The following is a 23,318-nucleotide window of genomic DNA, read 5'->3' as shown; positions in this document are numbered from 1 at the left end:
ATGACTATGATGTCAAGTATTAGACTCTACTGACAGTAGTGTAGCAGCATCCCAGCACAGGCTGGCTGCTGGAAGGAGAGAGCAGCTCAGCAGCTGCATTTAGGATGATGCAGTTCAGAAAACAGCACATAGATACAGAGCTGCAGTTTGCATCATTATCTGCTGCCTGAAAGGCAGCTCGCTCTCTCCCCCTGCCCAAGGAAGGGAAGCCCGCAGCTGATGAAACTCCCTGAAATTCGATTCCTAACCCCACCCAGAGCTGCCTTGACGTGGCACATTCTTCCCCCCGCCCAAAGAGCCACGTTCAAATTATTGGCAGCAGAGCTTCTGGCGGGCTCCAGGCAGCTCACAGTGTAGCAGAGCTGAGCCCTGCCAGGCAGCTGAGAGCCCTTCTCTTGCCTTGGAGCCAGTCTCACCCTCTCAGTGCCTACTCCTCCCCTCCATGATACTCTGCTTTGTTGGCTGTTGTAATCTGTGGAGCTCTGGAGTGGCCACTGTACTGTGACCTGTGTCTCAAGGAGCTGAACAAGTCATTTGGCAGAGCCCAGTCAGAACAGGTACCTGTCAGCAAGTTGTGTCTAGTATCTCTCAGAGTCTGGGAAGGAGGAAAAATGTGATTATGCAGTCTACACCAACCAAAAGCTTTCACAGTGTTCTTTGTGACCCTTGGCATGTTTTCTCTCCCTTCTAGTGAGGGCTCTAACAGTAGACTCTTTATGTGTCAATAGCAATTGTTATGAATTAGTGCAGAGTTCTCAAAGAGGCCACCAAAAAGTGTGCCTATGCAGCTACTGCTTCCTTAAATCTTTTATGACAGGAGTAGTCTTCCTTGTGTACTCCTGAGCTGCTGATAAGCACAATGCAATGGACTGCTACACAGAGGGAATCATTAAGCCATTTATAAAATAAATCCTGGGGTGTGGGAAAGAGGGAATAAAAATCACTGTCTTCTCACTGGAGGGGAGAAGGCACAACTGGGCTAAGCTACCACATATAAATTACACAGTAAGGGCAAGGCCTGCAAGTGCAGCCAGAGTAGAACCACAAGTTGAAGGTTTTATACACAGTGATTAGACAGGGGTTCAAGCCAAGGCTTAGCTGCAGATTCCCTGAGATAAGCTGCTGCACTTACAGTTGCTGCTTTTATAGGAGGAACAAAATTACTGAGCAGTGATGGCATGCAAATACCTATGGCAAGAGGTGTAGGTGACAGTACTGTGCAGCTTCTAGTAGCACCAGGCAGGCAGAGGCTGGCTTAGCTGCCACCAGCTAAACAGGCTACATCTACACAATTCATGAGTTCCAGTTCCTCTTAGACTTGGAATGAAAATAATTTACTAGACTTTTTGGCATTAAAACCTGACAGGCAGTATAAAAAAAGCACCGATATTTAAAAACACTGATTAAAAGCACCGATTCTTTAAAAATACTGATTATTTTAAAATACTGATTATTTAAAAACACCCAGTGTGGCTGAGAGTTAAGGAGGTAAGGGCTTAAAGAAAAAATCTAAAGTTCTTGTCACACCTTCTTTGGGTCGTTTTGTACTAGATCCTGCTGGAGTCTTGGGCTTGTTCTTTGGCTTAGCAGGAGATCTGGAAGCCACAGCCTTTGCATTGGGAGCTGCTTCTGGAGCCATGGGAGGGCTGGGCTCCAGGAAAGAGCTTTGCAGCTCCAGAGCAAAGTGGTAGTCCATGTGCTCAGGGAATTCCCACACCAGCACGAGCTGGCCACACTTCTCACAGCGCTGCTGGTCCCCTGGAGAGGCAGGAGGCAGCAGGGCGAGCTCAGGAGAGGGTGGCAAATTCTGCTCATTTCCCTCCACAGCTGGCTGGAATTTCAGAAGGGTCCTGGAGCTGGGTGGAGTTGAGGGTGTTTGTGTGGCATCTGATGGCAACTTCTCCCGGCGAAGCCTCTTGTACAGAGAAGTAGGGCTGGCATCGCTGGGATCCTGCTTCACAGGGGACTCCAGGTCACTCTGTACAGAGGCAAGTCCAACAGGCAAGCCAACAGCAGCTCTCTCCTGGTGCTCTGGGGAGCTGGGCACAGCTGGCTCTGCAGTGGCAGCAGTGGGCAGGCTGGGTGCTGCCACTGCCTGTGCCAGCTGCCTCTCTGCTGCCTTTTGGAAGAAGGACTCAATAGCACTAGCTGGTTTCTGCCGAAGCTCTTTGCTCGGGCTCCTAAAAAACTTGACCCCAGCCCTCCCACAAGACGTGGAGTTTTGGCTGGTGGTGGCAGTGCCATCAGGCTGGGCATCACCTGTCAGGAAGGTGGTAATGCCTGTAGAGAGGGTGACAGGCTCCGAGAACTTGCTTGCTGAGAGTTGCACTGAAATCAGCGGTGGAGACCTGCAAAGGACAGACCAACATCAGCTCAGACACCAGCCTGGAAAGCAAGAAAGCTTTTGAGGTAAGACTTCAAACAACACAAAACGTTCACAGACAGGGGAACTGTAGTATCTGGCAAGGGCTGGGACAGATGTTTGCTCTGACAAAGTTAGTATTGCTACCTCCAGAACAGACACAGCAGGCTGTGCTGGGCAAAGCAGAACCCCTCTTTCCAAAGCAGCAATTCCCAAAGGAAGGGCATTGGAGCAGGAGCAGCCAACTGCCAGCCTGGACTTTCAGTCCACTACAGGCTGAAGCTGCTGTAAGATGAGAGCACGCTGAAGGAGCAGCAGCCTTGTCAGAGTTTAACAGACAGGACCTTCTTGCCTTCACTGCAGAGCAGAAGGAAGGAAGAAAATGCTAAAGGAGTTGTGCACTTTTATTTTTCTTCCTGCCCCAATGGCTTCCTCACAAAAAGCTTTGTCCTTAGGGTAGGACAACAAGGCTTAGCTTATTTCTTTGGCCCAGCAGGGACAGCCTCACTTCAGCTGGACAAAGCCCAGCCAGTGGCAATCCTAACTCCAAGTACAGAAGTGTCTCACCAGATGTGGGGCTCAGAAGAGGCCAGGCTGTCCTACTGCTAAAAGGTCTCTGCACTCTGCTGTGAGGCTGCTGGGAATCACTTTTCCTGCCACTCAAATTAACTTGAGTTCCTTCCCAATAGGTCTCTGGCTCGCCCAGTACCTCCCACATCAGAACCTGACAGAGGTGACCCACGTTGCCCCACACTCACCACGCTGCCTGGTGAGCCCCAGCCGCATTGCAGGTTTGGATGAGGGTGAAGGCGTCGTTGCACATTTTCTGCGCGTCATAGCGGGACAGGGCACACAGACGTGACACGCGGGTGTCCCCTTGCTGCCGGATCACCACCATCAGCTGCCGGGCCACGCGGTGGTTCTGCCGGGAGAGCAGAGCTGTGCTTCCAGCGACTCCTGCAGGAAGGGGCAGGAACAGCCGAGGGGACTGTTCCCAGCCTGGAGCCCTGCCCAGCCCTCTGCCCCCTGCCATCTCCCGGGGGTGCGGTGGGACATGTCCTGCCCGGCCTGATTGCCAAGGGATGGGATACACAACAAGTGCTTGCACAGCTGTGCCACGCAGGATGGGAAGCAGCTAGTCCTTGCTTTCCCTCAAAGGAAGCTTCACAGTTTTTTTGGCCCCACTGCAGTGCAAAAGGTGGTGGTGGATTGCTCCCATCCTGGCCTGCAGCTTACTGTCCAGATAGGAGCACAGTGCTCCCTCTCACAACCCACGGGCACTCCTGGGTCAGCTTGCAAGGGAGCAGCAGTGCAGCAAAAGGAAGATGCAGTAGCTTGCAGATCCCTGCATCCTAAAGCATGGGACAAGGACTGTTCTTAACCCTGCAGTGTTCTGGGGCAAAACCATCCTGCCCAGCCATGCTCCTGCACACCTCTCTTCTTGGGACACCTCAGCACACAGGCACACATCTAGGGGTGAGCAGATTCTTTCCCTCCCAATACCACCCTCAGCCTCCTGCAAACTACTCATGGTGCAAATGTGCCTCCCTGTGTCCCTGTGCCTCCCCTCCTTACCTGGCTCCTGTCCTTGTTCAGTCTGGACTCCAGCTCCAAGGCCAGCTGCAGGAGCCAGTGCTGCACCTGGACAAAGCAGGGGTAACAAACAGGTTGGGCCTCTACTCACAGCAGTACCACAGAACAAGGGGAATGCTGGGGGAGGGGAGGATCAGACTGGAATGGACAGACTATTGTAAGGCCCCATATCTGTAGCAGACCTTGAGAAATCAGTCCAGCTGAGATTCAACAATGCAGGGAAGAACATTTTAGATATCTAAAAGCCCTGCATTACTACTAGACTTTGCCAAATAACCTACATTCCCTGTCCTGGATTTCTCTTCCCATCTTCCTACAGCTCAGTGGGAACTGCCCCCCACCCATTAGCTAAAGTGCATCCTTCCTCTTTCTTTAGGCTAGTTACCTTCCTTCTAGCAACCATGCTCTTGAAGCTTGGCACTGTGAATCACTTTTGAACAGCACAGGCCCAGTTTTGCTCATGGAAGTTATAACCAGGACGGACCTTTTTGTGCAGGAGTTTGTCAATGCATTTCTATCAACAGGGACTTCCAGAGCTCAAACCACCTTCTCACACTGAGCCTCTAGTCTGAGTTTCAGGGCATAATTGTGCAGAAAAGCAGCAGTTTTGCAAGCTAGTCTGTTTTTAGTATTCTTATTTTCTCCAGTGTGAAAACCAAGCCTTATGCTAGATGTAGGCTTCTCCTACCGCCTTCTGTGTGGCCAGGGCTGACTTCCCAGGGAAATTCTTGCTGCAGCCAATAGACTGGGGAAGGTACCGGTTTTTGACAGGTTCCTCTTCAATTCCTCTGCACAAGTCATAGAGCCAAGACCTGAAAGCCACAGGGAAGGAATGAGGTTAAGGCAGCTACAGACAGGCAGGCATCACTGGGCAGCACGTCGGACTCCTGCTGAGCCCTGCTTTCAACCCAGTGCAAGCTGTCACTGTCTCACATCCTCAACTCTACAGTCACAGCCACAGCTGAACAGGCAGGAGTCTTTCAGGCCACAACTGTCTGTTAGCACAACTCCTCCACCTCTTCTCCTGAAGTGGCAACAGTTCACCAATCTGCAGGGGTGTCCAACCGCTGTTCCAGGCCCAGAAGTTGTGTTTCTGGCTCCAGCCTAGCCTTGTAATTTCCTCTATCATGAGACTGTCAAGACTGCCCTCTTTCCAGCCTGCAGAGAACCAGCCCTTTGACCTTGGATGCTGTAGAGGAACGCTGAGGCACTGGCTGACAAGCAAAATATTATCCTGGGGAGGGTGCCTGGGAGCAGGCAAGACTGGAAACACGCTGTGGGCCTGACAGATCAATGCTTCCCAAAGATATCACTGAAGTTTTACCTTCAAACCTTTCCTAATCACAGCAGAACAAGGTTCTGTGACTGAAAGGAAGTCTCAATTCCTGCCAAGAGCCAAGTTGTGGTGAGTGGTTCATCATTACCCGGTTTTGTCTCCAAAATGTGTTTGGAGCTCAGTCTCACTGAACTGTGTCAGCTCCCCAATGTATTCCACTCCCAGGATGTCTGTGATAGCAGTGCCAAGCTTGCCTCCCAGGTTACGGCTACGGCAGAGAAACACAGAAAAAAACACAAATGAAGCATTATGTGGGGACTGTGACAAGTCGCATTGCAGCAGCTGTTCCTAGATAAGGACAACTAGAAGCTGCTAGGAACTAGCAGGACAAAAGGAACACCTGGCACCTGGCTCTTCTCACAGTAAAAGGACACAGAGGAGTTGATGTAGGAACTGCTCCTTAGGTTTCTCAATTTTAGTGCTTCTCCCTCAGCTCCATCTGATCCCAAACCATGCTCTGAAGAATGCCTCACATACAGCTTCCTTCTTCCTACACAGACAGGACCCTTTCCCACACACATCCCTCTCCATCCCTTGCAAGACACAGAAAGCAGAGACCAGCAGTGCAGGTCTCGAGAGCAGGATAGGGATCCATTCCTCTGGAGCAGCAGTGCTGGTAACACTTCCCTATACCAGGAAAAGTACTTGTGCACAGTGTGGATGCTCAAAAGCAAACCACATCTGCTCTCTGTGAGGACAGCTGTCAGTCACACATAGTCAACAGCTATGGCCTCCTTGCTCACAGTTGCTTCTGGCTTACACCTATGCACCCCAGCAGACATCCTGAGCACAGCCTTACCCTGGGAAAGGATGCCCACAGGCTTTTGGACTGTGGTTCATTCACCAGCTGGGCTGTACTTCCCAAGCACACTCCCCCTGAACTGTCACTCACAGCCAGGAGAGATCACTGGCAGCATTCCCTGTGTTTGTTGGGAGCATTGCCAAGCAGTTGGTGTGGAGCTGAGAGCTTTTGCTGGCTGCTGTCAGTGAGCTCACACTGCTGTGCTGGGGAGGAGCAGCAGCTCCCTGGTACTCACATGCTGCTGACGGGCAGCTGGCTGAAGAGCTGCGGCACAAAGCGTGCAGACACCAGCGTCTGCCGGTTGGGCTTGTTCAACCCACAGGCCAGCTTTGCCAGGGTCTGTAACACAGAAAGGGGGAAACTCTGTTAGTATACACTGTGCACTAATGTGACTCCACCTAACAGCTGGTGCTGCATCACCTCTAAGAGCTGCCCTGGAATGGCTGCTAGGAGTATGTGCAGGGTGCACCCCTGCTTGCTCTTAGGCAGTATCCACCTCAGGATGTGACATGCACAAGCTGGGCACTCTGAAAGCAAAGCTGCTTCCAGGCTTTAGTTCTGTGAATTGCTGGACTCCTGCTCCAGGCAGATAAAGATCTTTCATCTGTTGTGGTTGCTATAGTTTTCCATCAGGCAAGCATGCCAGAGCTTCCACAGCATGCCCATGATCCTCCCCCAGGCTATGTCTCTCACTATGCCTTTTTCCTTCATCTTCTGTGTTTGTCTTGCTTTTTCTCAATGTCACTATTTTAATCTTCTCTCTGTGAGGTCTGCAACAGCACAGTACTGCAAAAGGAAGCCTTTAAAATGCAGAATTGCTAGCCTGGAAGGCATGCTCTCCTATACAGCTTCCTTTCCCACTCTAAGCTACCACAGGGTCAAAAATACACAGACCATTTAGCTGGGTGTTTGAGGTTTTATTGAACAACTCTTAATGACTTTCTCTTTCAGTGCTTTGCCACGCTTCCTGTAACTAAGCAAAATTTTTTGCCTGCCTATTGAGCTATGACCTTTATTAACAGCCCATTTTACAGGCTTACATACTTTGAAATCATTTCTAGACAAAGTAGATCCCTTTTCAGATGCCCAATCACTGTTTTTCTTGTCTGGCTGGAGACTTCCAACTTTACCCACCTCATAAAGTGACGTGCTGCAAGCGAAACCAATCACTGAGACTTCATGGGGAGAAATCATTTACTTTTTCTGACACCTTCTGTAAACTGCACATGCTGAAATAGGATTTGGCATTTCTACAAGAGCACTTATATTACTGACTCGTCCTGCTGCTTGTCCACAACAACTCCAGGCTACTTCCTGACTTACTGTGACTCAGCCAAAATCCTGCTGGTTGCTTTTTTTCTATAAACCACAAAAACAGTCAATGAGCATAAGAGGAGCATAAGAAGTGCTGTTTGGTGATTTCAGACTGATTCTAAGCTTTTTGAAACTCAGAATTTTCAACTCTAATTTCATCTCAGAACTTTCACAGCCCAGGCCCCAAGCCCCATCTGTGCAGCACCTGAATTCATACAGCTGTTCCCTCTCTGTAGGCTTCACTGAAAATACTGGCTCTTAGGAGACCTTGGACAGATCCCCCCAGGATCCCACTCTGAACATCCCAATTTGAGGGCACCTCACTGAGCAAAATCATTAATGGGAAACAGTAAAGTTTTCTTCAGCTACATGCATGCATGCCCTTCAGACAACTTCAGCCATGTTGTCTGCTACCGTGTCATCACCAGGTTACTCAGCTCAGGGTGAGGTGTGTTAGAAACTTTAAGGTTGACACCTCACATCTGTAGTCTTTCCTGCATATTTGGCCACTTAGGCTGTCAAGGAGGGCACATAAATAAATGAATTTGGCATGAGTGGTTCTTGAGAAAGCCATACTGTTATCCTTCAGGTGCTTCCTAATTTTCTGGTCTCATTCATCATGTGGGCTCCTGGTGCACCTTAACAAGGTATTTCATTGGGAAAAGCAGTTCCTTGGGAGTTTTCTGTAGAAAAAACACAACCATAAAGCAGATAATCTTCACCTTGAGTTTCAGGCAACAGTTGTTGTAGCCTGAGAATGGTTTTTACTGACACAAATTCCCAGCAACTCAGTGGCAGAAGACCAAATTGGGGCACTGAGGTGAGCTTTTCCTCTTTCTGGTGAGTCAGTGTTTACCCTGCAGGCCATGGGGATTTGGGTGATGCTCAGCCAGCTGCCCAGAGCAGCCACAGGAGCTCTTGGTGCATGACAGCAGCTGCAGAAACAAACGGACTTTGCTGACTTTGATGCTGTAGCTACAGAGGGTTTCCTGCTGGGTGGAAGGTGGGCTGGTTTGCTGAGAGCACCTCTTTTGCTCTGCAGAAAAGGTTTGTACTCACCAATGTGAGCTGGCTGTGGAAGCACAGCACAGTGTTCTGCACGGCCACAAGTATGCTGTGGTGATCTCTGCACTGTGCTTGCTGCTACACATACACAGTTCTTCAGGGATAGCACAATAAATCACAATGTGCTTACTTTATCAAAAAAAAGAACCTGGTATAGAAAATGGAAGCTGGGAGAAGCTGCTAGAAGTATCAGGGAAGTTCTCTGTTACTCCTGACTAAAGAAAGCAAAAAGGGAAATTGAACATAGCCTCCATTAGAAATTTCTACACTAGAAATTTCTCAGCTAGCTCATTTCTGCCTCACAGTCTCTGCTAGTTTCAGACTAAGCCAGTGCAGAACCAGTTCCAATCCCTGTGTACAGCTGGCAGTAGTACCAGCTGTTTCTGCAGCAGTCAATGAAATATATCTTCCTTGAACTCCAAAGCATCCATTTAGTCTTCATTTTCTTTTTTTTTTTTTAAGTCATAGCTTGCCTTTATAAAGTCATTACTGTATAAATAAGCCCCTCTTCTGCAGAGCAAAAGGGATGTCTCAGCAAACCAGCCTGCATTTCACCCGGCAGGAAATCCTCCGTAGCTGCAGCATCAAAGTCAGTTTGTTTCTGCAGCTGCTGTCATGCACCAAGTGCTGCTGTGGCTGTTCTCAGCAGCTGGCTGAGCATCACCCAAATCCCCACGACCAGCAGGCTAAACACTGACTCACCAGAAAAACAAAAAGCAACCCAGCTCACCTCAGTGCCCCAGTCTGGTGTTCTTCTGCCACTGAGTAACTGGGAATTTGTGTCAGTGAAACTGGCTACAGTGACTATTGCCTGAAACTCAGGGTGAAGATTACCTGCTTTATGCTTCTGCTTTTTCTACAGAAAACACCTCCGGAGGACTTAAACCCCTTTTGTTCCTAGTGAACTCACTCATTAGGGTGCACCAGGAATCCAGGCAATAAATGAGAGGATTGCTGACTGCCTAGGCCACAGCTCTGGGGAAACAACTCCTCCCACTTCCAGATGTCTTATAATTTCTCTGAAGGTGTGATCACACATGGTTGCATTCCCAACTCGGTTCATTTTCTGTACAGGAGACTTGTCAGTATAGGAGAGCATCTACAGCATGTTCTGATGCTGCAGCCCAGAAGAAATCAGGCTGATGTGTTATGCACATACCTTGTTGTGCGAGATGCCAGCTGAACACCTGAATCCGGTAGCTTCTTCCACTGCCACCCTAATTTCTTCCACAATTACTGCGCCCATGGTCAGCAGCAGGTCAGGACAGTCTGGGTTATCGAAAGACAGCGACGCCAGCCACTCGTCCAAACCACGCTGCCGCAGCTCCTCTAGAAAAGGACACGAAAGGGATCTCAAAGGGACACGATATGGCACTTCTTGCTGAGCCCAGCAAAGGGACCCGCAGCAGCCAGGCCCAGCCAGCAGCCGCAGGCTTCCGTAAACGCATTCCAGCCACAGGGAGAACGGGCGCTTTAAAAGCCATTCACGGCGGAAAACGCGGGCCCCATTTACCACGCTCTCGACTGGGGGGAGTCAGAGCAGGCGGAACGGGCCGTTCCCGGGGGGCGGGGGTCGGTGCGTACCCTTCCCGCGGGGATCAGCTCGGAGCGGGCCCTTCCCGCCGGGCTCGGGGCCGGGCACTGCGGGCAGCCCCTGCACGAAGGTGCTGGGCAGCAGCGGGGCCGCCAGGGGGCGCCCGCGCAGCTCGCGCAGCCGGTGCCGCGCGCTACCCGTCAGGTCCAGGTACGCCTCGTCGATGCTCGCGCGCTCGATGGCGGCGAAGCGCGACAGCACCTGCATCACCTCCGCGCTGGCCTCCCGGTACCTGCCGGGCGGCGGGCACGGGCTCAGCCGCCGCCCCGCGCCACCAGGGAGGCCCGCGCCGCCGCCACCCCCGGCCCCCGCTCTCACCGTGTGAGGTCCGCCTTGCCCCGCGCCTGCGGCACCCGGGCCAGCGCCAGCTCGGGGCACAGCGCCCGCGCCTCCGACGCCCACATCCCGCGGGACACGCCGAAGGCGCGCGCCTCGTAGCTCACCGCGATGATCCTGCCAAGACACGGAGGTGAAGCGCAGGGCGGGCCCGGCCCCGCGGGGAGCGGGGTGGGACGAGGAGCCGGGGTCGCCAAGGCGGCTCGCCTACCTACCCGCCGCCCTGCCACTCGGTGTACTGCACCACGGCGCAAGGGCGGCCGCGCAGCTGCGGGTCGAGGCGCTGCTCCACCTGCATGAAGAAGCAGTCCATGTCTACCAGGGCCACCACGCGCTCCCGGCCCCGAGACATCCCGTCGCCGCCACCGGCTCCCGCCCGACTGCGTGAATGATTGAATAACCGCCTGCTCTGTGGGGTGGAGAGCCCCGCCTTGCCCCGCCGCTTTGCGGTACCCGTACTTCCCGCGTGGGGCACGCCGGGAGTCGTAGTTCTCCAGGGTGCGGTGGGGCGTGCGCGTGTCCCCGCCGCGACGGTGCGCGGCGCCCGCGTTCTCTCCGTGTCCCCGTGTCCCCCAAGGCGCATGCGCGGAGCTGCGTCCCGGCCGCCCCGCTCGTCCCTCCCGTGGGTGGCCGGTGGCGCGCGCCCGCCGCCTCCGCCATGTCCGCCGAGCAGGTGAGCGGCCTCTGCGAGCAGCTGGTGAAGGCCGTGACCGTCATCATGGACCCGGCGTCCACGCAGCGGTACCGCCTGGAGGCCCTCAAGGTACGGTACGGCCGGGAAGGGAGGGAGGGAGGGAGGGCGCCGGGCTCCGGCCACGCGGGCGCCCGGTCCGCACGGCCACGGCGCGGGCGAGAGCCTGGCGGGCCGGTCCGGGGCGTCCCGTGAAGTGCCGGGAGCCGTCAGCAGGCGGCGGGGGCCGGGCGGCCGCGTGTGCCCGGCGTGCTCCGCCAGGGATGGGGCTGCCGCCTCCTGTCCCGGTGTGTAACTGCGTGCTCGCGTCCGGCCCTCCTCCCCTAGTTCTGCGAGGAGTTCAAGGAAAAGTGCCCCATCTGCGTGCCCTGCGGGCTGAAGCTGGCGGAGAAGACGCAGACGGCCATCGTCCGGCACTTCGGCCTGCAGATCCTGGAGCATGTGGTCAAGTAAGTCAGCTCGTCCCGTGATGGGAAGGGTCCCAGCCTGCCGCCACCCCGCTCTGGCTGGGATCTGTGCCCATTCCGGCACCTCCCACCCCCGGGAGGCACTTTCAGGGCGCAGGGAGTTTGTTCTGCAGCAGAAGGCAGTTGCAGTCCTGCTCTGGATTTCTTTCTTATTCTGTAAAAGAAAGAGAGGAGAGAATTGCTTTCATGCAGGTTGGGAAAGTGAATTCACTGAGCCGTAGAACAAGTTAACATCAAAAGATGAAAACAAGCACACTGGGTTACCAGTAGGTCTTTGCAGAGGTCTGTCATTGGCCTCCTGCTAACAAAGAGGCTTTGTATTAGTTCAGTTCTGAGATTCCTTTCTCTGCCGCCTCTACAGACCTATTGCTTTGTGCTTTTGCTGCTGCTTCTGGTGTCTGTTGACCTCGGTGGGGCAAGCCCATTTGCCAGCAGCAGTTTTAACTCAGCCCTTTCATTAAGGGATTGGGTGCTGCCAGAGGCACGGAGCTGGTAGTGTCTCTAGGTAAAGAAGCAATAGTTCCTTGAGAATTAAGTCAGAGATCCTTACAGATGTTCTGACTCGGTTTCTTTTTTGTGTGTTTATTTTTAACAGATACCGTTGGAACAATATGCCTCGCCTAGAAAAAGTTTACCTAAAGAACAATGTTATGGGCCTCATATCCAGTGTAAGTACCTGCTGCCCCAGGCTCTTCTGAAATGTGAGAGCAAAAGTAAAAATTAATCCAGTTAATTAGCACAGAGGATCTGAATTCAGTTTTTCTTTTTATTGCTTTTTCACTTTGTGTCTCTAGTTGTTTCAGTGCTCTTCTCTGTCTTATCAGGTGAATAGCCATGTTGCCTCACATGGCAGGAAATGGTGAGGCTTGTATAACATATGTAAAGTATTTTTTCTTTTCTTAGAAGGAAGTTCAGTGAGCTACAAATGTTCTTATCCTTTACAAAAATACTAAAGCCATTATCTTAGTTGTGTTTTCTCTGTTGTTGTGATTGCTCTCGTGATCAAGGGACCTTCTTTTGAGGTGAATCCATCTGGTTCCCAGCGTTTATTAGCTATGGATGCTTGGGAGCATGGGAGTGTCATCTAAGGTAGTTGCAATGAAGAGCTGCCCAATGTTGTGTTTTGTTTTGGTTTTAGTTTCTGTGGTTTAGCATGTTTGCAAACACTGTTTCCCAGATCAGAGTTATACATGCCTGATGCTTGCTGTTCTGTGTAACTGTCCCCTTTCTGTCACAGGGAACTCAAAGTATCCTGGAGGAGGAAAGTCACATTAAGGATGTGCTGTCTCGCATTGTGGTGGAGATGATCAAGCGGGAATGGCCTCAGCACTGGCCTGACATGCTAAAGGAGCTGGATACCCTTTCCAAGCAAGGGGTATGAAACACAGCTGTCTGGTCTCTTTTGCTTGCTCTTAGTGTGGGGTTCAGTCTTCCATCATCCTGAGAAAAATCTAACTTACTCATGGTCAAGTGAGACAGGTTGGTGATGGACTCAATCCCTGTAAGATTAATCTATCTCGAGATGACTAGCAGAGAGAGCACCATCCTTCTGTTTTACTTTCTCAACATGACACCTCTGTCTTCATGCATGCTTGCTTTCTCTCCACGTCTTTGAGCTAGTCTCTAGAGATTTTAATGTTTGGACTCTGCTGATGGAGTGTATTTCACTTTGGGACATCAGGAAACTCAGACAGAACTGGTGATGTTCATCCTCCTACGTTTGGCAGAGGATGTGGTGACTTTTCAAACTCTGCCTACCCAGCGGCGACGAGATATCCAGCAAACCCTCACCCAGAACATGGAAAAGATCTTCAGCTTCCTACTAACTGCCCTGCAGCAGAATGTCAACAAGTACAGACTCATGGTAAGAGTCTCCTTCCCTTGGGTTTAGTTTTTGCTGGAGGCATTTAGGAATTGGGATGCAGCTCACAAATTGTTGGGGAAGCAAGTGCAGAAACTGAAATCTGTTGCTGCTGCTCTGAGGTAGGGATCTGCTGTGGCCTGGGAAACTGGTGCTGATCAGAGAGACTGAACACACAAGGCTGATAGTGCTAGTGTTGATACTTTGATTTTGCTAGTGTAAATGGCTTGGGTGCATGCATGGTTCATCCATGCTGTTGGAATGTGTGCTGGCACTAGGGATGTACAGCTTAGCAAAATGAAGGTGTGGCTGTGGCAGAAACAGGTAATTTGGGGTGGTTTATGTAACACGCAGTGATTAAGAGATGCCATCCATGAATCGTGTCTGCTCTCTCATGCTGTGTGCTGCATTTGAGGTGATGCACCAAAATGCATGAGTTTCTCATGTGTCAACATGTTTCTGGGCCTCTGGTCCTTTCCTCCAAGAGCTCAAGTCAGGAAGCCCTTTTTTTGCAAAGTTACAGTGAAGAATGCTCTTTCTATTTTTGTGTGAACAGACTTCTTTCCTGAATTCTTACCTAGAATCAGAGATGTGCAGGTCAGTCACAATGGATGATGAAGGGGAGTCTCTACCCCCATCTGTTCCTGTGAAAAGGAAGTAGATTTGAGTGAAGCGCAGTCGAGAAACCAAACTAGAAACTAGTTGCTTAGTCATATCTCATATTCTTTTTTTTCCATGAATTAAAATCCAGAGTTATACTAAATGTGAAACTGGGAAGCAATGAAAAACCCTTTTTCTACCTGCCTTCTGTACACCTTCCTGATGCACTGTCAGACTGAGCAACCCCCCACCCTGTAGAACAGCCAGTTTTGTGTGCAGTTCATGGTGATGGGAGGGTGACCCTTGTGTGTTTTGTAGTCTGGTTGAAATGCATTTCCAGGTAAGGTTTGCATTGCAATGCTTGAGGCTCTGAATGAAGTGTGGCTGCTTCCGCTAACGGTGGAATCTTTCTGATTGGCAAGGTTGGAGCACCCCAGGAACAAGAAGTCCTCACCTCTCCACAGGTTAGCAGATCTTTGGGCTATTCATGCACAGGGTTGTTTCTGAGGGTTGGGTGTTCCCCTGTGTGCACACAGACTGGGGGAGATGATGGATAGGTCCCCAAGCCCATAATAGTGTGCAGTGCTTATATAGATAAATGTGTTTGTAAGGTGGGTCATATATGAGGTGTTTGGGACTCAAGCTGATTAACTTAAAAACATCACTGCAGTGAATAGTCCAAACCAAAAGCTTGCAGTAGAAAGAAATGCTTGTGGTGTCTTTGCAACTGAAAAACAAATCACACCTGAGTATCTGAGGGACTTGTTTGCACTAGGCAAAAAGATGGTACAGGCAGTGCGTTGTTGCTGTTAAGTGTCCTAGGCCTTGGAGTTGGGCTGTAAGTTGCTGCTCCAGCTCTATCCAGCTGCCTTTCTGACCATGCACAAAACACCTTTTCAGACCTGCATCTTTAAATCCACCAGCATCTTTTCAGAGTCTGGCTTTTGGGTGTAAGATACTCTTAAAAGGACAAAAGCTTCTTTCCTGGAAGTCTCCAGGAAGTACCAGAATGCCTTTCCTTCTTGTCTCCTGTGTCTCCCTGGTGCCTGCTGACTGGAGTATTACCTTTTGGATGAGAAGGGAATTGTGGCTTAACTTGGCAATTCAGAGTCCTCTTATCTTACCTAGCTGGTGACTGCAGAGGTGACTGTTGGCTGCAGCAGTGTCCTGAGTGGGAGACTGTGATGTAGACTCCTTTTTGGCTGTGTCCTTGAGGATAAGCCTGTACAGCAGTGGCTGAGTGGAAGTGTGTGCTGTAGCTGTTTCTTACCCTCTCTTGTTTTCTTTTTCAGAAAACTGATTTGGCTCAGGAACCAAAGGTGAGTGGAGCTATATGAGAGTTAGCTCATTAGTAATTCTTAAGATTAAGGTTACTTAGAACTAGACTTTTCCCAAGCTTTTGAGTCTGTTGCCTGCAGTTTCAGACAGATGGACTTATTCACTCAATACAAACCCCTTGAGAAGAGACAAGTGAGGAGTGGCAGCAGAAGGGTCCAAATCTCTCACTTTCACAGGGGGATTCTTGGTACTGTTATTTCAGGGAGCGGGTGACTTTAGATGGGAATTGCTGTTTTTCTCTGGCTCTGACCTTGTACCTCCTCTCTGTTCACAGGCCCAGGCAAACTGTCGTGTGGGGATAGCAGCACTCAACACTTTGGCTGGCTACATTGACTGGGTAGCCCTAAGGCATATTACAGCAGACAACTGCAAGCTCTTGGAGATGTTGTGTCTGCTCCTAAATGAGCCTGAGCTCCAAGTTGGAGCAGCAGAGTGTCTCCTGATTGCTGTCAGCAGGAAAGTGAGTTCTTCCTCTCTGGCTCCCTTTTATTTTTCTCCTATATAATTCTTCAGACTGAGCAATGCTATCTTTGCCCTTTTATCTGAGAATCAAAATTCAAATTTAGCTGATTTCTGTTAAAGATATTTGGTGTGAATGTCATGCCAGCAGTATACACAGAGCAACCATTAGAACCCTCTCCAAATTCTGTGCTCACTTCTCCTTGCAGTCTGAACTTGGAGGTCTTCACTGACCTTTTACCCCCCACTTCCTACATCTGTGAAGTGGAAAATAGTGTCATCAGCTGTGTCACCTGGCAGCTCAGAGAAATGACAGCAGGATCTAAACAGGTGATTTTGACCCATTCATTCACAAGCAGCTGAGTGTCAAGGCTGAGTGTTTATCAGCTGCCTGTAAATAACTAGCCAGTCTTCTGTGAATAAAAGATAATGTCTCAGGGTCAGTTTTGCCATTTAAAGTTCCTGTGGTGGGATTGCTTGGAGACATTTTCTTAGATCAGATACCTTGGAATTTTGGAAAGTTTTTACTTCAATCATATGTGGACTGTAAGCCCCTCCCTAGATGGAAAGAAAATGTGACTCTCCTAATTTTGATTGCAGATGGAAATAAATACTTATGTAGATGGGAATAAATAAGTTCTAATTGAAGCATGTGATGTGTTTTGTGTGTAGGGTAAGCTGGAGGATCGGAAACCTCTGATGGTCTTGTTTGGAGATGTTGCCATGCACTGCATTCTCTCTGCTGCCCAGTGAGTACCCTGGTGATTTCACACAATACTGCACACAAACAGCTTTGTAGGTGCAAAAGATAGTGCTGCTTAAGCAAAGGAAGCGGGGACTGGATAGGAGAGAACAAAACCACCATTTCTTTTGCAAAACCTGGAAAACCAGGGGTTGTTTTTTTTTCAAAACCCATAATTGAAAGACAAGGAGGGATAAATGTCACAGCTCCCTGACTTTGTTTTAGCCTGAAGCTGATCCAGAGGAAGGACTCTTTCAAAGAGGCAATTTCAGAGGTTTTAGATGCCAATAAAGCAGTACTTCTTGATAATAGCAAAGAAAATCCCGCTGCGATAAAATCAAATTGCTCTAGTCCTTTTCTGTCTACAAGATAGACAGCAGGGTGCCTGTCACCTACAGCATGAGTAACTGTGATCCTGTTTTTCCCCCTTCCCTCATTCCCAGGACAGCAGATGGAGAAGGCCTGGTGGAGAAGCACTATGTTTTCTTGAAGAGGCTTTGCCAAGTTTTGTGCGCGTTGGGCAGCCAGCTATGTGCGTTGCTAGTAAGTCTTTGTTAATACCAACAGCAACCCTGGCAGGGCTAGTTTTTAGGGCTGGGGCTTGAGGCAACCCTGATCTAAGGTAGGACCAGGGTTCTCTCCATGCATTTCCAAAAGGCAGAAATGGCTCTGCTTTTAAGTGGGTTAACTGTATCGTGCCAAGTCATAGGAATATAGACTGGAGGGACTCTGCCTGATGCCAGGGCTTTGTTGTCAAGAGCCATTTCCTATAACCTCTGTAAAATGCTGAGCTTCACTGAAAATTGGTCAGGTTTTTAGCTGACTACTGCTACAGAAAATCTAGTCCAGGAAACTACTCTTCTATTGGAAGCCTTTTAAATTTCCCAATAAAAATAACTCAGAGAGTATACCTGTCTGTTCTTCTGCCAAGACTCTCTGAAGCTGAAGGAAGAAATGGGTTTTGTTCCTACTGTTCATCTTTGTAATGCTTTGTGTCAGTGTTGGGATGAAGATGCAAATTCATGCTGTTCATGCCATGCTGGTGCTGAATTCCCACTCCCTCCATTCAGCTGAGTGCTTCTACAATGAAGAGGGCAGGCTTGTTGAGAGATGCTGCTTGTGGGGAGATTGAAGCAACCAGCCTGTAAAAGCAATAGAGCAAAGTCAAGTCTCATAGGGAGGGAAAGAAAAAAACAAAAACAACCTTTGAGAATCCATCCTTTAAAAGAATGGACAGCATACAGAATGCATTACTACTTGCAATGACTCCACTTGCTGTTAGGCAGTAGGAGCTGTTAATCCATAATGAAGTTATGAGTTTGAGCTTGCTAATTCAGATTCACTTGGGAGAGGCAGCACTGAGCTGTACAGTTTCAGGGATCTTGAGGGCACCAGATCATGTCATAATTTCTGAGAAGAAGCAAAACCTTGAGTTTATGGCTCCGGGCAAAACTTAATTTCCTGACAGACTTCCAAGAAAGTTACTGGTCATGGATACCCATATGTCAAATACACAAAATGGAGAAAATTTGGAGAAATTGAGTGAAATTATCTGGGTCTATTTTCCTGTGAAATTCATTGGTTTGAATTGTACTACCTTGTACTGCTGTGTGGGTTTGACCCAATAGGAGTGAAATTGTGATTCACGGCAGCAGCAGTGGTTGTAAATTTGGTTTTAATGGAGCTCCACTATGTGAGAAGTCACCTCTTACTCTTGAATGAGGGTGGTGGTGTCCAGCACCTCCAGGCTGGTCAACAGAACTTGATGTTCCTTGGGCTGTACTGGTTTCAGAAAAAAATCAGTTGTTCAGTGTTTCTGTCTCTGCTCCTTTACAGTCTATGGCCTTGGATGTAGTGCTCCTGCTTTACCCTGAAACATACCATTTGTGAGCCCAGCCTGCCATAAAGTTAGTATTTTGTCTGAAATACTTCATGTTCCTCATAGGGCTCAGATTGTAATGTGGAAACGCCAGCCAACTTTGGAAAATACCTTGAGTCATTTTTAGCCTTCACAACCCATCCCAGCCAGGTATGTAAAGGGCTGAAAATCTCATGTGTCTGTGTGTGTGAATGCATAATTGAGCTGGCCTGTATTAAACCACAGAACTTCAGCTGCTAAATATTGCTCTCTAGGCTCTCCATTTCAGCTGAAGGCCTGGAAGGCAGAGTATTTTCTACTCCATTACCACACCATCAGGAGCAGTTCCTGACACAGAGGACTGAGTAGAAAATGCAGAATTTGCAACCAGCCCCAGTATTAGGGATTTTTTGCTTTCTGGGAATTTGTGGTGTGCCTTCAACATGCCTTGGCCTCAACTTAATAGTCAGTATAATTTGCTGTTGCTTTCTGGTAGCAACACTTAATGTTAGCAGTGGAAATTCCAGCACTGAAATCCTGCTCTGCTTCTCTCTTTCCTCTCTTCCCCCAGTTTCTGCGCTCTTCCACGCAGATCCCATGGGGAGCCCTCTTTCGGCATGAAGTTCTGTCTCGTGACCCTTTGTTGCTGGCTGTTGTTCCCAAGTATCTCCGTGCATGCATGACCAACCTGGTGAAGGTATGTGGAAATCACAGGTGGTTTTGGGAAGGTGCCTGGTGAACGTGGCCTGTGGGTCATGGGGGAGGAAGTGACATTTTTGTTGTGTCGTGGCCAAACATGATCTCCAGGCTGCCGAGCACAGTTGTATCTTGCTCCTTGCCTCCACCCTTCATCTCCTTGAAGCTGCTGTTAGCTGTGATGGTTGACTTTTTTCCTGACATTTTCCACTTTGTCTCCAGGTGGGTTTTCCTTCCAAAGCAGACAGCCCCAGCTGTGAATACTCCCGTTTTGATTTTGACAGTGATGAGGACTTCAATGCCTTCTTCAACTGTAAGTTGCCATGACCCTTTCTGCATTCTGTTGTCTGTCCATCCTTCCTGCTTTTACTCACTGGCTGAGCTTGGAGCCTACCAAATTGGCTTGGCAGCTTCCATTTGTTTCTCAGCTTTTTAAGTCTGGATCTTGGAGTAAATTAAGTTAGGATTTTCCTGGGGCAGCTCATGTGTTTAATTTTAGTATTTGCTGTTGTTTTGCTGGCTGGTCAGATAGATGGCCTAATAGCATTCTGGTGTCAAAGCAAATGTGTCTTTTGGTCCCTTAGAGGAGGAAATCAAACAGCCTCAAGTCATGCTCAGGTTAGGAGAGGAAGGCAGCTTACAAAAGACTTTAGATGCATTCCAGAAAGAATCTGTCTTGGTCCTGGTAGGAAACTTCTGGTTTAGTACCAATAGCTAGATTTGAGCAATTGCATTAGCCTAATTTAATAAGGATCTTAAACTAGTGCTGGATATTAGTGATTTTACTTTTTCTTTCATCTTGTATTTTTCTTCCCAAAAGTGAAGTTGGTTCTCACTGGTTGGTGTAATTTGGTACTAACTTGGGGGTGGGAGGATCCACAGAAGAAATTACACAAATTTTTACATTTTACATTTATGTCTGAAGATTTTAAGTGTTTCATTTTTAGTGCTTACTAGATAGTTTTACTTATTGTAAGAAATCCTTTTGGATAGAAAATAGAAAGTAGCTAAATGCACAAAGCCAGAATCTGAAATAGTTTTAGAGGGTTAAGTTATATTGAAGACATTACATATATAAGAAAATATAACTAATTTGAAACAAAAAATAAAATTACTTGACAACACAACTTTAATTAACAATGCAAGTTGCATTTGTGTAGTCAACAGAGCTGATTCTTTTGTGTGATCTTGCACTGGAATATTTTGGAACAAGTGAAATTCTTGTTCTGTACTTTGTTCTTAGTATCTTTGAAACTGAAAACAAGGCAACTGGGCTTTAAGATCAAGTTTGTCATTAGTTGAATAATCTAGCAAAAATGTTTAGCTAAAGGAAGTGGTAGTTATCTAATGCTGGTATTTAATCTCAGTATCTCCAGGTGCTCTGTAAGCAGCAATTGTTTATAGTTTGAAGCATATTTTAAATGAAAAATAGAGGCTTAATTGTAGTAAATTTGGTTTAGCATTGATGCCTTTACCTGGTCTTGAAAAATTGAGAGCCAGACACGGTTAAGGGATAAGGGATTTTTACCTTGGTAAGGTAAAAGGTGCCACAGTGCACCTTGGCAAAGTGGTGCACCAATAAGGATCCTTATTAAAATAACGAGGTAGAAACCCCTTATCCTTTAACCACGTCTGACTCTCAATTTTTTAAGACCAGGAAAAGGCATCAGCATAGATTTTCATAATTCATACTGCATTTTAATTGTACTGTTTTTTAATGTTAGTCTGTCATTTTTTAGTCCACTTAAGTCACTTCAAAAATTGCCCATCCTGTCGTACCTGCTTTACTGGTTGTGTATCTGTGCCCACTACACAGCTATTGCCAAAGTAGAAGTCCATAATGTTTGTGGCTCTGCAAAATGTGCATCATCAGCTGGTTTCTTGGTGATTGTTCCCTGCAGCTTTCCGAGCCCAGCAAGGAGAGGTGATAAGGATGGCTTGTCGTCTTGACCCTCTAACTGGCTTCCAAATGGCTGGTGAATGGCTGAAGTACCAACTCACAGCTCCTGTTGATACTGGACCCACAAACTGTACGTTACCTGAAAAATATTAGGGATATGGGATTTGTTTTTGTAATTAAAGTCGAGAAGAAATTTCTTGGCCTTGTTTTTGTTGGTGTTGTTGGAATTTTTTAAGTGGTAACCAAGATCCCATGCTAGATTTTAAGGATTTTAAGGTTTTAGCAAGTTAAAAGCAAAACCAAGTCAAACTCACCCTTCCCTAATTTATCCCTTTGGAGTCTGCGTATGGAAAAAGTAATGTAAAGCCCGTGGCTCCTCCCTTTCTTCCCCCAAATCTCTCTGCAGAACAGGTACAGCTGTCCCTCTGATACAATTTTACACTTATTTGGGCCATTTTATCTTTGTAACATATTTATTACTTTTGTTAGGGAAATTATGCCTATCTGGCAAATTCCTTGTGATTCATTTTGCTTTCCCTGCTCTGAAGGAAGGCTGCTTGGTACTCTGCAAAGTCACACCAAGGGCAGTCGCCTGCAGGGCTGAGTGTGGGCATGTGGTCTCCCTTCTTTCCCTTCTGTGATCTGTTCATATTGCACAGTACCTCAAAGACTTATGCCTCAGGAGCCTTCGCTTGAATTAGGCAAATCACACGGGATTACCTTAATTGCTCCCAGTACATCCCTGCCAGGCATCTGCAGGGAGAGCTGTGTGCTTAAAACAGTTGTGAGTGCTAAGGTGTTGCAGCACGGGAACTTGCCAGGCTGCTGTTGAGGAGCATGGTGAGAGCTCCAGTGTTCTCTTCCTTTCAGCTAAGACAGGCGAAGGTCTCTGCTCCATCTTCTCTCCATCCTTTGTGCAGTGGGACGCCATGACCTTCTTCTCAGAGAGCGTCATCAGCCAGATGTTTCGAACCATGGACAAAGATGTATGTGTATCCCATGCTCCTGCCTTCTCTCCTGCTTGCTTCTGGGTTGACACCAGAGGGGTTTTGCAGTTCTGTTATCCTTGAGCAGTTTGTAGTAGCTGGTTACCTCCATGCAGTACCTGGAGTGTTTGGTGAGCCATTGTCATGAGGAATAATGACCCTTCTTTTGATGACATCAAACTCATACTGGCATGTCTTAGTTTTGGACACTATGGGATGAGAAGTCACAGGAGAGTGCTCAGGTGACATGCTTTTACATGGTGCCTTGCTAGAGGAGAAGGGATTACTTAAGGAAAAATTTATTGAGTTTATGTAATTATCTTCTTATTAGATTTTTTTTTTTAAATTTCTAACTAAATGAGAGAAGCTATGCCCAGAGAGGAGGAGGTAATTTTCTCTCTCTTGTTCAACAGCAGGCAGATCAGAAGGATTGGTTTGATGTAGACTGACTTGATTTTTTATTAGATTAAACTGCTCATATACTCATCAATCTAATCACAGTAGAATAATTATGTGGATCAGTACAGCTGGTTAAGCTTGAAATCTGTTGGACAATGTCAAGAAGAGAATTGGGAGACAGACTGAGAGAGGAAATTTGCCTTTCCCAGAGGTGTAAGCAATAGTATGGGGACTAGAGACTGATGTCCTAAGAGTGTCCTGTCAACAGTGGCGATGCTGCTGTCTTTTTTGCCTCAGCCTTTTTCCTAGGTTTTGTAAGAAGCATACTACACGTTGAAGTATTGAGTGTTGCCTCCCTTTTTCTTTCCTTTCTTTTTGCTACGTTTGTAGGAAATCCCTGTGAATGATGGCATAGATCTGCTGCAGCTTGTCCTTAATTTTGAAACAAAAGATCCTCTGATCCTGTCCTGTGTGCTCACCAATGTGTCTGCTCTCTTTCCATTTGTCACTTACCGACCAGAATACCTCCCCCAAGTACTTTCCAAGGTAGGTACCTGCAGACCCTTCTAAAATCACGTCAGCTTTTTGTGGTGCAGGGCTCTTGGGCTAAACTGAAGGAGTCAATCCTCTTGATGCTGCTGTCAGGGAAGGACTGTTCCTTATGTTAAAGATGGGAGAAACTGAGACTGAGGCTTGTCACAAGAAGAGTTACGTCAATTAACCCAAATTTTGTAGTTTTTAGCCTTAAATCTTAGTATTAATTACATGCTCTGGCCGTGTTTTATTTCAAGGCGTCACTGTATTGATGATTCATCTTTCAGCTCAGGGGTTTTTCACTGACTTCAATGAAATTGCATTAAAATCCTTATTACCTGTTCCTTGAGCTCAGAGAGACATGAGTTCTAAATATTAACAAATG

The 23,318-nt window shown here is 48.1% G+C and overlaps 2 protein-coding genes across 4 annotated transcripts in view; one reads left to right on the top strand and one right to left on the bottom strand.

The window, feature by feature from the left end:
- Positions 1-1,312: 1,312 nt before the first annotated feature.
- Positions 1,313-10,779, bottom strand: POLH (DNA polymerase eta). The gene is made up of 10 exons (XM_059468363.1): positions 10,618-10,779; positions 10,385-10,519; positions 10,057-10,298; positions 9,632-9,801; positions 6,329-6,432; positions 5,380-5,499; positions 4,644-4,767; positions 3,938-4,003; positions 3,121-3,284; positions 1,313-2,348 (listed from the first exon to the last, which is right to left on the bottom strand). The coding sequence occupies exons 1-10, from the start codon at positions 10,752-10,754 to the stop codon at positions 1,481-1,483; spliced, it is 2,130 nt and encodes a 709-aa protein (XP_059324346.1). The 5' UTR covers positions 10,755-10,779; the 3' UTR covers positions 1,313-1,480.
- A 265-nt stretch (positions 10,780-11,044) lies between these two features.
- Positions 11,045-23,318, top strand: part of XPO5 (exportin 5) — a 29,572-nt gene continuing 17,298 nt past the window's right edge. For 2 of the 3 annotated variants that reach the window (XM_059469069.1, XM_059469068.1), the window contains exons 1-16: positions 11,045-11,165; positions 11,421-11,542; positions 12,156-12,228; positions 12,798-12,935; positions 13,242-13,424; positions 14,444-14,485; positions 15,314-15,340; positions 15,634-15,819; positions 16,491-16,567; positions 17,004-17,103; positions 18,506-18,589; positions 18,990-19,115; positions 19,337-19,427; positions 21,016-21,144; positions 21,885-22,000; positions 22,790-22,945. In XM_059469069.1, the coding sequence (XP_059325052.1) occupies positions 11,061-11,165; positions 11,421-11,542; positions 12,156-12,228; positions 12,798-12,935; positions 13,242-13,424; positions 14,444-14,485; positions 15,314-15,340; positions 15,634-15,819; positions 16,491-16,567; positions 17,004-17,103; positions 18,506-18,589; positions 18,990-19,115; positions 19,337-19,427; positions 21,016-21,144; positions 21,885-22,000; positions 22,790-22,945 (1,755 nt within the window). In that variant the 5' untranslated portion in view covers positions 11,045-11,060. The remainder of the gene's footprint in view (positions 11,166-11,420; positions 11,543-12,155; positions 12,229-12,797; positions 12,936-13,241; positions 13,425-14,443; positions 14,486-15,313; positions 15,341-15,633; positions 15,820-16,490; positions 16,568-17,003; positions 17,104-18,505; positions 18,590-18,989; positions 19,116-19,336; positions 19,428-21,015; positions 21,145-21,884; positions 22,001-22,789; positions 22,946-23,318) is intronic. The other variant, XM_059469070.1, reaches the window with a different exon arrangement.

This window comes from Ammospiza nelsoni, chromosome 3, assembly GCF_027579445.1.
Source record: "Ammospiza nelsoni isolate bAmmNel1 chromosome 3, bAmmNel1.pri, whole genome shotgun sequence".
NCBI classification, from domain to species: Eukaryota; Metazoa; Chordata; class Aves; order Passeriformes; family Passerellidae; genus Ammospiza; species Ammospiza nelsoni.
Note: the sequence above shows the minus strand (reverse complement) of the source record. Positions and strands in the feature narration are given on the sequence as shown.